Source organism: Colletotrichum graminicola, assembly GCF_000149035.1.
Source record: "Colletotrichum graminicola M1.001 genomic scaffold supercont1.33, whole genome shotgun sequence".
Lineage (NCBI taxonomy): Eukaryota > Fungi > Ascomycota > Sordariomycetes > Glomerellales > Glomerellaceae > Colletotrichum > Colletotrichum graminicola.
In genome coordinates, this window is record NW_007361037.1 from 354,552 (window position 1) to 369,800 (window position 15,249).

Below are 15,249 nucleotides of genomic sequence, written 5' to 3' on the forward strand. Positions count from 1 at the left end.
ATAAAACCTTGGAGCAAGTTCAGTGCAGGGTATTGGCCGTCCACCGACCGGTCCGTCCAGCAGCGTCGAGACCTGGCCCGGCCCGACCTGCCGCCGTCGTGAAGCTCAGCGCTCCGATGCTGTCCGGCTTTTGGCGTCACCGAACCACCTTTTCTGGGCAAACAGACGTCAACGATAAGCTCTAGACGCAGACAGAAACGTGACCTAGAACGTGTTTATAGCCCTCGGAGCCAAATTAACCGCTGCTCGCGAGCCGCGGCAGGCTGTAGATGCGGATGGCGTCGCCGGCGCCGCCGACGTCCACCAGCGCGCCCTTTGGGGTCGACGGCGACGCTGTAGAGCCCGCCCTCGACCTCGAAGCGCTGGTCGTCGCCCGTCATGCTCACCGTCGTCTGGCCGTTGCTCTCGACGAGGCCCGCGGCGGCGGCCTCGCCCCACACGTCCCACACGTACAGGCTCGAGTCCTCGGCGACGGTGCACAGCAGGTTGCCGTCGGGGGTCCAGGCGCCGGCGGTGACGGGCGCCTGGTGCAGCCAGTAGGTCTGGACGATCTGCAGGGCGTTGGCCGGGTCGCCGGCGGCGGCGGCGATGTCGATGGTGTAGACCCAGACCGAGTTGTCGCTGGCGCCGATGGCGATGGTGTTGGGGTAGCGCGGGGACGGGCAGGGGGCGATCCAGTTGATCTCGGGCACCTCCTGGGCCTCGGCGATGAACTTGATCTGGACGCTGGCGGCCTCGGCGGTGGGCGAGTTGACGCGCAGGGCGTGGACGCGGAGCTTGCCGTCCATGCCGCCGCTGACGAGGAAGTCGCCGCGCGGCAGGGTGAAGGCGAGGGCGTTGATGGAGTCGGTGTGGCCGTCGATGGCGTAGATGCTCTCGAGGGCGGTGCTCTGCTGCGGCGCGGCGTCGCCCGAGTACGAGGCCGGCAGGACGGGGCGGGAGGCGGCGGCGGCGGTGGAGATGAGGTAGCCCTTGCCGGGGGCGTCGTCGCCGTCGCCCTCGGAGCCGCCCGTGGCGACCAGCGTCGGGTGGACGGGGTGCTGGGCTATGGTGAAGACGGAGTCCTTGTGGCCGTCGAAATAGGCGACCGAGTCGTTCTGCAGGTTTATCTCCTCGTTCTCGTCGTCCGAGTCCATGGGCACGTCCTCCTCGTCGACGTCGACCTCCTCGCCAACCTCGTCGGCCCCGAGCATCTCGGGCTCCGACTCGTGGCCGTCATCCTGAGGAGTGTTGTTGTCCTTGGGGGCGGACATTTCGTCTTATGTGTTTCTTGGGGGTTCCTCTTCTTCGTGTTGCTCTTCTTGAGGTACGTTTTTGTCCCTTTTGTTTCCGGGTTCCTTTGCGCGCGCCGCAGGTGGTTTCGCGCTTTTCCGATGTAATGCGCCTGCTCGAGGTTGACTGTTTGCTTTTGTCGTGAGAGGTGGTCTGGCTTGTATGGCGTCGAACGGAGGGAGGGAACCGCTGGGTATCGTTTCGTATTATGTAGGGGCGGAAGCCGAGAGACTTGCTTTATTAATCGTCAAAGGGGTGTTCTGGGTGCTTGATAAGCAGGATGGATGGGCACGCCGCAGCGAGATTGAATTTTTTTGCAGGTCGGGATGGATGGCGGGGTGGCGGGGTAATTTCCCCCGGCCAGAAACCGTAGGCGGTGTGTATGTGTGAGCAGCAGCTTTGTTTGTTTCTCCCGTCCATCGTATTCCGTCCATCCTTTTTCACATACCAACACGGGGGGGGGGTTCCTATTTACATCAATCATGTTATACATCCTTCTGCAGACTTCTTCTTCTGCGGCCATAGGAGACGGCCACCAGCAGACACTTTCTGCGCACCGCTAAGGTTGCCTACAGTGGAGGTGCAGCTACGCATTCGGCAGATATCTAGACTTCTTTTGGATTCATACGCTCTTCATAAAATCAGGTTTATATGTACGAATATCGCGGCCAAATGGTCTGCATCGGCGAACCCCGTCTTGATACCGTTGCGCCTCTCCATGAAAATGGGCATCATAACGCCGTCCTCGCTAGTGTGAAACGAGACCTCCGGCGGCAGTGATATATCCAACTCCCAAGCATTTTCCCTCTTCATTACGCCACCCTCCCTCTCTCTCTACCTTCTTTAGCATCTCGCAGCCCATCTTTCGGCGTCGTCTAATCACTCAGCGCCACCCCCCTCCTGCTACCTCCGGCCATTATCCGCGGGCAACTCCGTCGGCTCCTGCCCGGTCCCCAGCTCTGCTACATGCGCCGGTTCCGTCCACGCCTTGAACTGTGTGTGGTCTCTTCCCGCCCCTGGGTTCGTCAACACCTTGTGGTTGCTGTTGTAGTACTCCCCGACGCTCGTCCCCGTCATCTCTTGCACTGGCGGTGGATGCTGGTGCTGGTGCTGGTACGCGTATGCGCTGCTCATCGGCGACTGCCCGTCCATCTCGGGCGCCGTCGGTGTCGTGTCGACGGGCTTCACGCCGGCGTACTGGTGCTTCCGCCGCCTCCACCACAAGAACAGGCCCACGAGGGCCGCAATCACGACGACTGGCACGACGACCGCGATGCCGATGATGGCACCAATGCCCAAGCCCCCGTCACCGCCGCCGGTGGCGGTGGGACCCGCTCCCGTTGTGGTTCCCGTGCCCGTGCCTGTCGCGGCGGCCGTCGTGCCGCTCCCTGTCGTGCCCGTCGCCGCGGTTGTCGTCACCGCCGACGTCGTCTGCGGCACGAGGTCGCTCGCCTGGTAGACCATCCTGATACCCCACGCGTTCACGCCGTCCCGGTTCTTCATCGTCACAGCCTGCGTGGCCACTTTGCCACCGTCCGTCCGCGTGATGTCGACGACGGTGGCGGGACCGGCCATCCATGTGCAGAACTGCGTCTCCCAGACACCGGCGAGCGTCATGTCGTCCTCGACGCAGGACAGCGTCATATCGCCGCGGTAGGGGCAGCAGGTGACGGTGGTGATGGAGCGGACGCCGCCGTTACGAGAGCACTGCGGCTGGGCGGTGTAGCCCGTCGGGCAGGCGGTTCCGGGGGAGTAGAAGGCCGTGCTGGCGCCGTTGAACTTGTCAGGCAGACATTTCTTGTCGTTGTCGATGGCGTACACATTGTTTGTGAGGTAGATGCCGGAGCACGAGGCGGCGGGCGGTGAGAAGTTTGCGGTCGGGAGGGGGTTTTCGGGAAATGTTGACGCGATGTACGTCGTTTTTGTTGACGCCATCTTTCAGAGCGAGTGAGTCTGTTATGCGTAGGCTGTGGAAGGACTGCGAAGGCGAGGAATCGGGGGCGCCGTTTGGTGGTGGGTGATGTATTAGTAGGAATGCGACGCTCGTGTAAGAGGCGTATCCAGTACCAGGGTACGGGATGTCACGCCAAGACAAACAGGTCCTGCGATGATGAGGCTGTTTGCAACTAGCCAGAAGAACAACTTTAGACGCCGGCGCAGTGTAGAAGGGCAAAAAGAGAGAAAAAGAGAGGAATCGGAGCAGGATAAGCAGGGGACAATGGGAGGCACTGTGGTTTTTCCACAAGATCCATCCAGCTCACGCCGTCCAGGGGGCCCACGACGAATTCGAGCCGACCACTTACTGTTCAAAATTCCAATCCAACACCTTAGCCGCTGAACCCCATAGCTCTTGTCCAGTCACGCGAGACAAAAAGGTAGGGACTCGTCCAGCCCCAGCCGGGGGTTAGGGAGGCCATGTACGGATACGGAGTACGGATAGGGATACTCTGTATGTCCAGGGAGACACACTAGGCAGCAGGAAAAAGCATAAAACTGGGATGCGGCACTATACCCGGGGGGGTTGCGCGACGGGGCTCAAATTAGGGCCAAGCAAATCCCCATTGTTCTACAGGCGCTGAGAGGTGCTGCCGAGTCTCGTTGATGCGGCCGCGATCCTTCGGCAGCGATATTGAACAAGGGTTCGGCTTACGGGGCGTGGACACAGCCGTCGGCCTACCTACTCAGCTACTATAGGTAGTACCTAGTTACTACTACGGATACTAGGTTTCAGCAGAAGCTGAACCGCGTTACTGTGCAGCCTCTTGCTGATATAAAAACCTATCGCTGGACGCAGTCAGTAGTAGTCTGCGTCTAGTCTGAAGGGGGCGGTGCCTGACACTACCCGAGTGCGAGTAAGGGTCGGTTCGTCTCCTAGGCGCAAACCCAGGCAAAAGCAACCCAGACACCAGCTCTTCAGTCCAAGGCTCCTTCACCAGTTGACTGACTTCGGCGGTGGTGCAATGATGGAGTGTTCGGCGGTTCGTTTCAGCCCGTCACTCGGTGGGATTGAAGCAATCCTTCTTCTATCCGTACTCTGCAGGACAACCGCGGGCCGAAGACAGCCCTGGTCCGTTGTCCAATGCTCCGCCATCGTCACGGCATCGAACTGGTGGTCCGTCGATGCCATTTGGTATTCGATATAATTGGCTCCGCCCCCCCCCCCCCCCCCCCGTTTCCACCACCCTTGTGGAACGCGGGATGCTGAACGAGTGAGTGCCCGCTGAATCAACCGGCATCCCGCTCCTTCGAATCCCTCAACAAGTCAAAGCCCACCACCCGCCCGCCCCCTTGGCTGGCTGTCCAAATCTCCCCACCTTACGAATCGGCGAGCTCAGTGCACTTGGGTATCAAAATGTAGTTTGTAATTTCGCTGTCCATCGCCGTTTGCCGATGGATCCGGCGACAACCTGAGTGGCACGCCAGATCTGTATCAGTGTACTCCGCACAGCAGTCCGAGATAACGGGTGATGGTTCCGTGCCTTTACGGTTTAGTTAGCTTTTTCGTCAAAAAGACGACTTTCCACCGCTAGCCCCAGGCCATCATTGAGTGTGGCCGGCTTACTCTCGGCCCCTTTTCACAGCTCCAACGACACAAAATGCTCCTCGTTCCCGGCCAGCTTGACCTCGACACCGCCCTCGGTAGCCTTGCCGAAATCACCATACAGCCAGTTCCTCACCATCTCCAGCCCGACTTCGGGCTGGTCCAGCGGCACCATGTGTCCTGACCCATCGATTGTCACGAACGTGAACCGTGTCTCCTTGCCGCCCCTCGTCGGCTTCGTCACCTGCTTCCACTTGCCCCCGCGCACCCTCTCCCCGCCCTTGACCGCGAACCAGGGCTCGAACTCCTTGGCGTTGAACTCGACCTGCCCGGCCCACGACAGCCTGTTGGTCCACCGGACGTTGCCCGCCGTGTTGCATGCAAGGTCGAGATCACCGTTATAGATGAGCACGTCGACGCCCGACTCCATCATGTACTTAACCTCCGTCTCGGTGGAAATGGACATGTCGCCCGCGAGGTCGAACGCGCGGTTGGTCTCCCACGAGATGAGGCTGAAGTTCCGGCCAACTCCCGCGGGGATCTCGAGCGCGGCCCGGATCCGGTCCGAGTTCATGTATGTCTCGATGCCCTCGCCAGCGCCGTAGCAGATGTTCTCCGTCTCGCACGGCCGCGTGATGTCGTACGGGTTCCGCCCGCCCGGCTTGACGTCCTGGTAATACAGTATGTCGATGTTCTGGAAGCAAAAGTCGCCTGCGGCGTGGCAGACGATGGGGTCCGGGTACTTGTAGCACGCCTCCTGGAGGTACATGCAACGCGGCAGCGCGGCGGCAATCTTGGCGCAGCTGCTGGCGTTGAAGACGGGCTCGGGCACGCCGGGCTTCGTCGTGCACAGCGTGTCGTAGAAGCCCCAGGTCGTGTCGGCGGGCGAGACGTAGCCGTTGCCGATCATCACGGACGCCAGCGGGACCTTGAAGTCGGGGGCCGGGGACCCGGTGTTGTAGCGCACGATCTCGGCGGCGAGCGTCGGGATGTAGTGGCCGCCGTAGCTCTCGCCGACGATGTGGAAGGGCCGGGTGGCCAGGTGCGGGAAGGCCTTGTAGAAGATGCGGAGGAAGATGTTCATGTCCTCGGCGGCCGTATAGGACGTCGCGGGCGGGGTGACGCCCTTGTCGAAGTAGGAGAGCCCCGTGCCGGCAGGCTGGTCGACAAAGATCATGGACGAGTTGCTGTTCCAGGCATATGGGTTGTGAACAGTGCCCGTGCCGTTGTCGTTGATCAGGCAGGGCCCCAATTCAAGCATGAGACCTAGTGGTCGGGTCAGGTCGAGTCCCTCCTACCATTGATAACCAAGTCGATAGAGACGAGGGTTCACGTACCAACGAGGCCGCTGCCACCTGGGCCGCCCGTCATCCACAGGCTGAGAGGATCCTTCTCCGGATCGTTCAGACTCTCAAAGTACCCTATCAAACGTGGTTTTTAGTAACGGGGGTCCAGGACTGCCGTGCGACGCAGCCACTTACAAAAGAACAGATGCTTTCCGCCAGTGTCCAGCCAGCCGGTCCACTGCCTCGAGCCCGCATCGCAGATTTCGTCACTCTGCTCCTTAATGCGTATCGCGTGGTGCGGGTGTTCGGGGACCGAGAAGGTGGTGAATTCGGGCGACTCGACGTCTCTCTGCGTCGCGACCGCCGACGCGATTCCGGTAAATAGAGCGAGCCCGGAGACCGCCAGGGACGTGAGCCGGACCATTTTCTTTCTGTTTGGCTTTCTCCTCCGATTCGGGGGTTCTCCAAGGATAAAATTATACAATCAACCGATGATGAGCGGCAAAGCGAGCCGCCGTCTTGATGAAACAATGAAGATGTCAATGCGAGGATGAGACTCAAGCACCCTTAGCTAACGTTTTATAGTGGGAGCTTTGGAGGTTTGGGTAGGATGGCGGGGGGGAGGCACAGCGTCCCGATCAGGAAGGCCGCGTACCAAGCGGAGTCTCCCCTCCCCCCTTCCGCGTCCCGGGACCGTGAAACCGGGCGAACATGTATTAGTAAGCCTCGCCATTATCTCTTCACAACACATTGCTTTACACATCCATCGGCATAGGTACGCATTATTGGTCTAGTAATCACCTGTGAAAACCGAGGGTCCATGGATTGCAGGACGATAGCAGGGTGAGGCTACACCACCTGCATCCATGAACAAGAAACAGGGCACTTCGATGGCGTTCCGAAGAAACGCCCGGTTTACTCCAAGGCATTCGGTACTCCTTGTGTTTGGTTTTCCTATTACTTTCCTAAAAATCCTGGATATCGTTTTTCCTTGAAGAACAATTGGTATGTAAACGAGGGTATAGTGCAATCACAACTCCGAACCGCGGCACCCCCACCCCCCCCCCCCCCTCTCTCTCTTCCTTCATTCATGCAAGCATCATTTATCGGGCCTTTTCTCAAACAGTCTCTCGAGTCGATCACGACGAGATCGTCTCCTTGCCTCCGTCCTTCTTCTCCGGTGTGACGGTCCCGAGGCTCGTCTTCTCCGTGACCTCCTGCTCGCCGTGCGTAACGGTAGTGCTGTGCCGCGTCGGCTTCTTGCCGGACACCATCGACTTGACCGTGTGGATAAGCGTCGCGCGGCCCTCAAAGATGGGATACAGGCCGACGGCGAAAAAGGAGCAGAAAATCCAGAGGATGCCGACCACGACCCAGCCGGTGAAGAAGGGCTTGCTGAAGATGTAACCGGAGCCGTACATGGGCATCGGCCACAGGATGAGCATCGCAATGGTCCTATTCCACTGTTAGCATCCCTCATCAATGGCGAAGAGAAAAAAAAAGAAGAAAAAAGAGAAGCAGATCCGGCATCGGCAACTTACATGAACACCGTCATGGAGACAGATATCTGAAACGCGCGAGACAACATCGCCTGCTCCCGCTCAAAGTCCGCCTGCGACTCGTGGTGTCCCGTGACTTCCTCCAGGTCCAGGCCGGCAGCGCTGGCCAGGTCATGGTCGTCGCCCCTGCGGATGGCCATCATCGACTTCCAGTCGTACTTGTCGATGCCAAAGGCCAGCGTGAAGATCGGGATCAGCACAAGCGGGGAGAGCAGGGCGATGACGTTGCCGGCCAGCATCGGGCTGTTGGAGCCCGTGCACGCCACGTCGAGGACGCCGCACGTCTTCTTGGCAGTGACGAGCCAGCCGATGATGGCGAAGACGGTGCCGATGATGGGCGAGAGCGTCGCCGCCCACTTGTTCTGGCCCTTCCAGACGAGGGTCAGGGTGGCAGGGAGCACGGCGGCGGAGATGAGGACGCCCATGAGCAGGTAGAGGTATCCCATGGAGATGCCGTTGTAGTAGAGGCCCACGGAGACGGAGCTGATGACGATGGCGTACACGACGACGACAACGTGGGACATGTAGATGAGGCGCTTGCCGCTGGCGTCGGGCTTGAAGTAGGTCCGGTAGATGTCGTAGGTGAAGATGGAGGACACGGCGATGAGCTCGGCGGACGAGGCCGAGGTGACGGCCATGAAGATCATCAGCAGGGTCGCCGCTGCGCCGCCCTTGCCGAGGAGAGTGACAGCGGCGTAGGGGAGGGCCAGACCGGCGGAAACCTCGGCGTCGGTCATGCGGTTGGGGAAGGTCGGGAAGCGCGGGCTCGACTCGAGGGCCAGGGCCGAGAGGCCCATGGTCGTGGCCGTCAGCCAGGGGATGGCGAACCACGAGAGGCCGCCGAGGATGTAACCGGGGAGAGCGTGGACGGGAGACGCGGCGATGGCCTTGTTGTAGTAGCCGTTGTCCAGGAAGACGGTGCCAAAGTTGCCCACTGTTGACGTTAGGAAACCTCGGGACACCCGAAACGGTGGCAGTGGAGGCCAGGACCCCCCGGGAGTACTCACCGATATTGATGACGAAGAACTCGACGCCACCCTGCGACTTCATCGTCAAGTACGAGCCCTCGGCATTGCCCGAGACGGGGTGTCTGAAGGCAGCCTCGACGAGGAGGTCGTAGACTTTGGAGGGGCTGCCGAGCACGTCCGAGTTGGCGTACGTCGTCAAAGAGAAGATGATTATGATGATGAGCAGGATGAAGGTGTGGACCCAATCGGTGAGGAAGGTCGCTTTCAGTCCTCCGACAAGCGTGTAGGCGACAACACCGACGGGTAGCAGGTAAATTGCGGCGACGGTGTGCCTGTGAAGTTCAAGGGTCAGCCAAAATGACCTCTCGCAGACAATCTGGGACCGGACTGTCACGACTTACATGCCAGTGAGTGCGTTGACGGTCGCCGCACCACCCACGATCAGCATCAGGGTGACCAGGATGTTGGTCATCAGGCCGAAAACGATGAAGACGAGATGCGTGGCCGTGCCATACCTCGCCTTGATGACCTCGAGGAACGTATGAGCATTGGGCGCCCTGCGCTTGAGCTCAATGGCGAGCGTCGCAAAGAGGAGGATCTGAACGGTGGCGCCCGAGGCGTACCAGAACGGGCCAGAGACTCCGTACCGGTAGCACACGCCGGAGGACTGGAGGAGCGTGGCGGCCCATGTCCAGGATGAGACGACCGCGGAGCCGACGAGGCCGGACTTGACCGTCCTTCCGGCCGTCGTGAAGTTCTCGGAAGTCTGCAGCTCCCTGTTGTATCGCTTGAGGACATAGGTGGTGGCGATCTGCGACCGGGTGTCAACACATGGCTAAACAAGCGCATATCAGGGATGTGGCCTACCATGCCAATGGCGAATAGCAAGCCCAGGCCGAGGACAATGCCGTAGCCGACGCCCTGGCTGAGAGCTGCGGTCACCATCTTGGGCCAATTCGTCGGGAAATCAGACTACGGTTGTATGCTGTGGCGGAGCAAGCAGCTGCGGGCTTGATCTCTGAATCCCGGCATGACGGGCCTGGGCTCACGGACTTATATGTATGTATGCACTCAGTTCCCCCAGACAGGTTGACAGCTTGGCCGGCGGCAGCATCGACAGCCGAGTACTGACCTACGGCTATCGGAGATCCAACTGTCGTCACCCTGTCCCATGTGTCAGGACTCTCATTCAATAAGAACAAAGCCGTGGTTCTGGCCCCCACTCGATCTGGAAGATACCGCCGCCGAACTGCTTGGGACTCGTGCCATGGCGTGAGATGGCTGGGATAGTAGTATCAGAGGGGGGGGGGAGGGGGCAGCATGCATGGTTAGACCCAGAACACTGAGATTGCAAACCGACCTTAATTCGCAGGCTTGTTGATACGAAGCTTCTGAAAAGCAAAACGGTATATCCCTAGTCAGACAGCCACCCAAAAGCCTCTGGAATGCAGGTCAGAGATAAGGCCGAAATTCAATCAGTCATAGAAATGGAGTAGCGGCTCGCTGCAGTGTGCATCCTTCCGGGCCAATGACAGCGAGCCGTTTCTGGACAAACGTTTAGGGATCTGCAGCCACTCGGGTGTCAGACGGACGCTTATTCGGGGTGCCGTCCTTTATTTCCAAGCGGGGGCCTTGATACGGTGGGACGACATCTTTCATGGAGATTTTGGCTGAGAGGATGCTACACTACGCTCGTAGCGGTGGAAACCCTACCATTCGCCGCTGGGTGGACATCGATGGTTCCCCCTAAGAGCTCGATTGCCGATGACTTCTCATTGCCCTGAGATCTTTGATGGAACATGGGGAACTACAAAAAAACGCGATATAGAAGGTTGATTGGCCACTTTGGAGTGTGCAATAGTGCATAGATAGTTCTCACTGTTGAAGACCAAAGGTGAGCCAGATCAGCCAGTCACAGTCAGTGGCCGGTAGAATGCACAGCCAGAGTAACCCGCCTTTGGGCTTCGACAGACGCGGCCGCCAAAAGCGGATAAAGCTTGTGATAAATTCCCTAGATGGCATCAGAGCTCAGAGGTGCGAGGATCGGTCACGGTAACCCCGGGGTGGAGGCGGCCGGCGGCCAAGAATAGATAAGGGAAAAGTGAGAGAGTCAACAGCTAGATCACACCCTCTGATATCGTTACCGTTTACCATCAGAAATGAGGTTGCAAATCTTTGCGGTGTTTATCAGTCCAGAGGACGAACTACAGACAGGGGGCAAAGATAAGAGAACGCCACGCGTGTGGATGGCGTGGAGAGGAGGCAGGGTTTTGCACAGACCATTATTGATTGAGATCTCCGCAGAAGCTTGGCATGTGGTCCTCTTGTCGTCTTTCTTTGTGTGTGTGTGTGTGTGTGTGTCACTGTCAAGTAAAGCCATCGAGTTATCTGGCCGTCTCCTGAAACGCGGTGACGATAAGAGGCGAAGAGGTACGGAGGTCATGTGAGAAGAGATAAACTGCCGTATCATAAGTACAGCCATGTCGAGATCCGGGGCGTGGCGTGCCTGTGGCATCGAGCCTCTGTGTCGAAGAGGATCAACAGTGACTTTCGGCAATGGTCTGGTTAAGCTTTTGCAAAGCCTTTTCCAAGACTTCTTAAGAACCAAGACGAACGCCGACCCGCCGTGAGCCCTTGGCCTGAGAGCGGTATCGGCCAGCCGGTCTACGGATCGGATACATTCGACAGCGTGGGGTCGCCACACATACTGCAGTGCTGCTCCCACGCTCACATAAGCTTATGGGAGGATGTTTCGACAAGTTCGCCTCACGGCGAAAAAGGAATCTCACTCGCTTTCGCCTGCTGGGCTTACGGACCCTATCCCATTTCCATGTAATCTCAGTGTGTTCCGCGCCAAGCAAATGATTCTCATGTCAGCGCTGTCTGCCGTGGCAATATCTTGACAATCCTATAGATGCGAGTCCCAATTGCAGTAAGAAACGGGATTGCGATCGTAAATCGACGTCCCCCGTGGCCGTACGAGCCGCCCGCGTCCCAGTTCCAATCCACTGTGCGCCTCTCATCTTCTCGACACGGCGCGGATCAGAGTTTCTTCCCTCACCTGGTCATCTCTTATTCGCGGGTTTGTAACTTGGCCACGGTGATAGTCTTGTCAATTGTCTATCAGACTCTTGACCTTCGTCTTCTCTAGATCACGGGCACCTGACTTCACATCCGTCAGTCAGCCCGAGCCGAGGAGGTCTAGCTTGCTCCTAGGAATACAGCTCACCACAACAACAACCCCGAGCCTAGGAGCCCGGAACCGCGGTCTCTGTGGGACTTCTATGAAGTGAAGTCAGCATTGTAACCCCGAAATCGGTAAGGTTCTCGGTCGAGACGATGCCATTCTCGCAAGAACCAGCGATTCCAGCATCCGCGGTCTGTCCACTCCGGAACCCGTCCGTCACACATTTCCTCATTTTCACGACACCGTCCTCCATTGTGCCTCGCCAAGTTTCGTTCTAGTACATGTCCAAACCTTGCGTGCGGCCCGGTGCCCCACGTCGTGTCTTAGCCCGGCTTCCCGGGCAGGGATCCGGGGAGCCTCCAGATAGAGACGGGGGTAACTGGCCAACGGGTGCCAGGCGATTAATCGTAAGTATATGCGAACATGCTCGAAGCAGCGCCCTGTCAGCAATAACCGCAGCATAGAATTAACAAGAAACGCCCAAAAAGTCATTCGATGGGTTGATCATACCCCATCATCCTTTTCCCGCGCATGTACACGCTGCGGTTCCTTGGTTGCGTCTTCAGCTGGATGAACGGTAAAGGTGGAAACCGAGGGTGATGAGATCTGTGGCGTAACTGTGACAGAAGCATACTCAGAGACACGGCTATAGTCCTACATGAAGAGCTGGGCAACTTTCGTTCACCATCAAGTTGTTCGACCAGGTGGCGCAGGCATTCTCCCCACTCAAGCACACGAGTGTGCAACCCAAGTTCCAGAGTATGTGGTCTCAAGCGAAAAGATACGTGTGTTCGAGGTTACTATGGGGGTTTTCTATGTACTAGCGTCTGATCGATCAGCAACAAACTTCCAAGAGCCTCGAAAACCCCGACGTCCCCTTGAGTCCCCCCTTTCCATCTCCCAAGCATCCCCTATGTCGATAGTGCCAAGTCGCAGGTTGACTGAGAATCACGATCTTCGCCTTCAGCAACCTTCTTAGCCCCTGAAATCATCTGAACTCATATCTACTTTACAGCCATGAGCCGCAGCACTCACTCGTTTCACAATACACCCAACCACCACCACCACCACCACCACCGGCACAAGAACACGCGCGCCATCAAGTGGCGGGTGCGCGTGGGCGAGGGGGCATCTCACAGGAATAGGTAACGAACCGCCTCTTCATAACTATAAACCGAGGCCTCGGCCATTGTATGCCCTCCAAAATATGAACCCGCTTACGTTCGTTCTCAAGCTCCTACCGCTGCTTCGACGAAGTCCTTCCCTACTGATAGCGGTACACAAATCGTCGCTTCGGGTCGAACGTTACACACGACGGCCAAGCCGGCATGATTTTACAACGATACACGGCACAACAAAGGGAAGAGAGGAAACAATTGCGCTTGTCCGGCCGGACTCTTCTTGTCCAGCACTCGGGGATTCCTGCATGTCAGGGGCAAGGACAGCAAACACACAAACAAAAGGCACCCCCAGTAACGTTTTCAGATTGGCATGACCGCTAGGATCAAATTCCCGGAAGAATTGCGAGAACCATGGCGCGGCCACATTGAGCTGCCTCCCTAACCCTAAAATCAAGTCAAAAAGAGGACCATAGGTACAAGGAACCAAAAGGAGTCATGAACGTGTCTCGGTCGTCTGGCAGATCCATAAAAAGTCCTAAAGTGAAGCCTCGATGAAATTGCCACGGCAACCAGACCAAGAATCGAAGAGTCGCTATTCCATTGTGGGTTGGTAACCTCCCCCTCAAAAGTTTTCTTATTCCACTCCAGGTCCGTAAATGCATCATCATCAATGTTCAGTGTCCTTGAAACATGTTCCTAGCCACCAAGGTAAGACTGGAAAGTATCTACCAATGGCGCGCAAGTGCCGAATGGAAGTTGGTATGAAGAAATGTAACCATGCCATTCACGGGCGACCAAAGGGCCCGATTCAAATGGTGCCGGAGACGACAAGGAGACCGATAAAGTCAAGCGATCTCCCAGTAAAGTACAGCGATAGAAGTGAAAAGAAAAAGAAGAGGCTCGCTAGATCATCCGCACTCGTACCTAGCGGCCATGTCGCAAACCAAGACACATCCATGCTTCAAGGAGGCAGGACGAAAGGGTGCAAGTGTAGTCCATCGGATTCACCCAAGAACGCTCGACAGCTCGTCGCGCCGCTTAAGCAGCGTAGACGGAAGCAGCATTGCGAGGAGGCAGGACGTTCTGAGCGAACTTGCCGATGACGTTACCTGGGCCGAGTTAGCGCGTTGATAGAGATCAGAGACCAGGTAAGAATACTGACCCTGGGACTTGTAGTTGCAGACGGTGTACCAGCTGCCAATGGAGCTCAGGGTACCGGCTGCACAGTAGTTTACGGCGCAGCCGACAGTGGTGGAGTCAACCCAGACCAACTGGGAGAAGTGACCCCACGAGAGGAAGTTGGACATGTCAAGGCTGGACAAGCCATAGCCGGGGTAAAGGTTGATTTCGCCGTTGTACCACTGCTCCGTGATGGCACGCTGGGCAGCCTTGGCCTCACCGAGGCTCTCGGAGCCAGTGGCACCCCACATGGCGAGGTTCTGACCATAGCCACCACCACCTTCCGACCTGGTCCGATGTCAGTAGCTGGTCGAAGGAGGATGGTGCTGATGCTGGCTCTAAACTTACATGTCGTGCTCAAATACACAGGTCTTGGCAGTGACGAGGGCATAGCTGGCAAGTTGGCTGTCCCAGCTCAGAGCAGGGGCAGAGTGGTTGGCGCGGTGAAGGTTGTGAGTGTTGATGCAGGTGCTCTCGAGATCATCGCCAACGGGAGCGGGGCTAGGGGCAGCCGGCGCGGTCTCGACAACAACAGGTTTGGCAGGGGGAGGGGAGGGCGCGACGGGCGCGACAACCGGCTCGGGCGTAGGGGTGGGCGTCGGGGTCGGAGTCGGGGTGGGCTCGGGGGTGTTGGAGATGATGGTCTGGAACACGGGCGCGGGTGCAGGCTCAGGCGACTTCTCCACTTTGGGAACGGAGACGGGGGCCTCGTAGAAGACAGCCGGAGTCGAGGAAGTAGGAGTAGGAGTAGGCTCCATACCCTCGGTAACGGTGACGGTTACATAGCTGATGTCCAGAATGGTCTCCATGACACGGCGGTCAAGGGCGGCACCCATGGCCATGACAGCGCCAGTAGCGGCAAGGACGATTGAAGATCTCATTTTCGAAGGCTGGATAAGGTTGATGTGGATGAAAATGAAGGTCTGGAAAGTTGATTAGCTTCGCCCGCGAAGATGCTATGCACGAGTGAAGATCGACTGGCGACCGATGAGAGAAGAGAGTGTAGTGAGGCAGGGTAATACGACATCTCGAGCAAGACGGGGTGGACATCATCCTCATATATGCCTTTCGTGGGCGTGGGAGGGTGAGATGTTTGGATTGCCCAGCCCAGTAGTGTACCGCAGCTGACACAACCC

At 57.9% G+C, this 15,249-nt stretch overlaps 5 protein-coding genes across 5 annotated transcripts; all 5 read right to left on the minus strand.

Moving 5' to 3' along the window:
* Nucleotides 1-105: 105 nt before the first annotated feature.
* Nucleotides 106-1,253, minus strand: GLRG_07630 (WD domain-containing protein; the record flags this gene model as incomplete). The annotated part of the gene is made up of 2 exons (XM_008098445.1): nucleotides 106-148; nucleotides 241-1,253. 2 exons carry the CDS (start codon nucleotides 1,251-1,253, stop codon nucleotides 106-108), a joined length of 1,056 nt encoding a protein of 351 aa, XP_008096636.1.
* A 922-nt stretch (nucleotides 1,254-2,175) lies between these two features.
* GLRG_07631 (transmembrane alpha-helix domain-containing protein) lies at nucleotides 2,176-3,207 on the minus strand (the record flags this gene model as incomplete). Its single annotated transcript, XM_008098446.1, has 1 exon — nucleotides 2,176-3,207. One exon carries the CDS (start codon nucleotides 3,205-3,207, stop codon nucleotides 2,176-2,178), a length of 1,032 nt encoding a protein of 343 aa, XP_008096637.1.
* Nucleotides 3,208-4,847: 1,640 nt separating this feature from the next.
* On the minus strand, nucleotides 4,848-6,523 carry GLRG_07632 (serine carboxypeptidase; the record flags this gene model as incomplete). The annotated part of the gene is made up of 3 exons (XM_008098447.1): nucleotides 4,848-6,079; nucleotides 6,151-6,234; nucleotides 6,295-6,523. The coding sequence occupies 3 exons, from the start codon at nucleotides 6,521-6,523 to the stop codon at nucleotides 4,848-4,850; spliced, it is 1,545 nt and encodes a 514-aa protein (XP_008096638.1).
* Nucleotides 6,524-7,238: 715 nt separating this feature from the next.
* GLRG_07633 (sodium symporter family protein) lies at nucleotides 7,239-9,571 on the minus strand (the record flags this gene model as incomplete). The annotated part of the gene is made up of 5 exons (XM_008098448.1): nucleotides 7,239-7,554; nucleotides 7,641-8,592; nucleotides 8,666-8,958; nucleotides 9,028-9,437; nucleotides 9,494-9,571. 5 exons carry the CDS (start codon nucleotides 9,569-9,571, stop codon nucleotides 7,239-7,241), a joined length of 2,049 nt encoding a protein of 682 aa, XP_008096639.1.
* Nucleotides 9,572-13,972: 4,401 nt separating this feature from the next.
* On the minus strand, nucleotides 13,973-14,994 carry GLRG_07634 (SCP-like extracellular protein; the record flags this gene model as incomplete). The annotated part of the gene is made up of 3 exons (XM_008098449.1): nucleotides 13,973-14,043; nucleotides 14,097-14,401; nucleotides 14,462-14,994. The coding sequence occupies 3 exons, from the start codon at nucleotides 14,992-14,994 to the stop codon at nucleotides 13,973-13,975; spliced, it is 909 nt and encodes a 302-aa protein (XP_008096640.1).
* Between the last annotated feature and the right edge of the window lie 255 nt (nucleotides 14,995-15,249).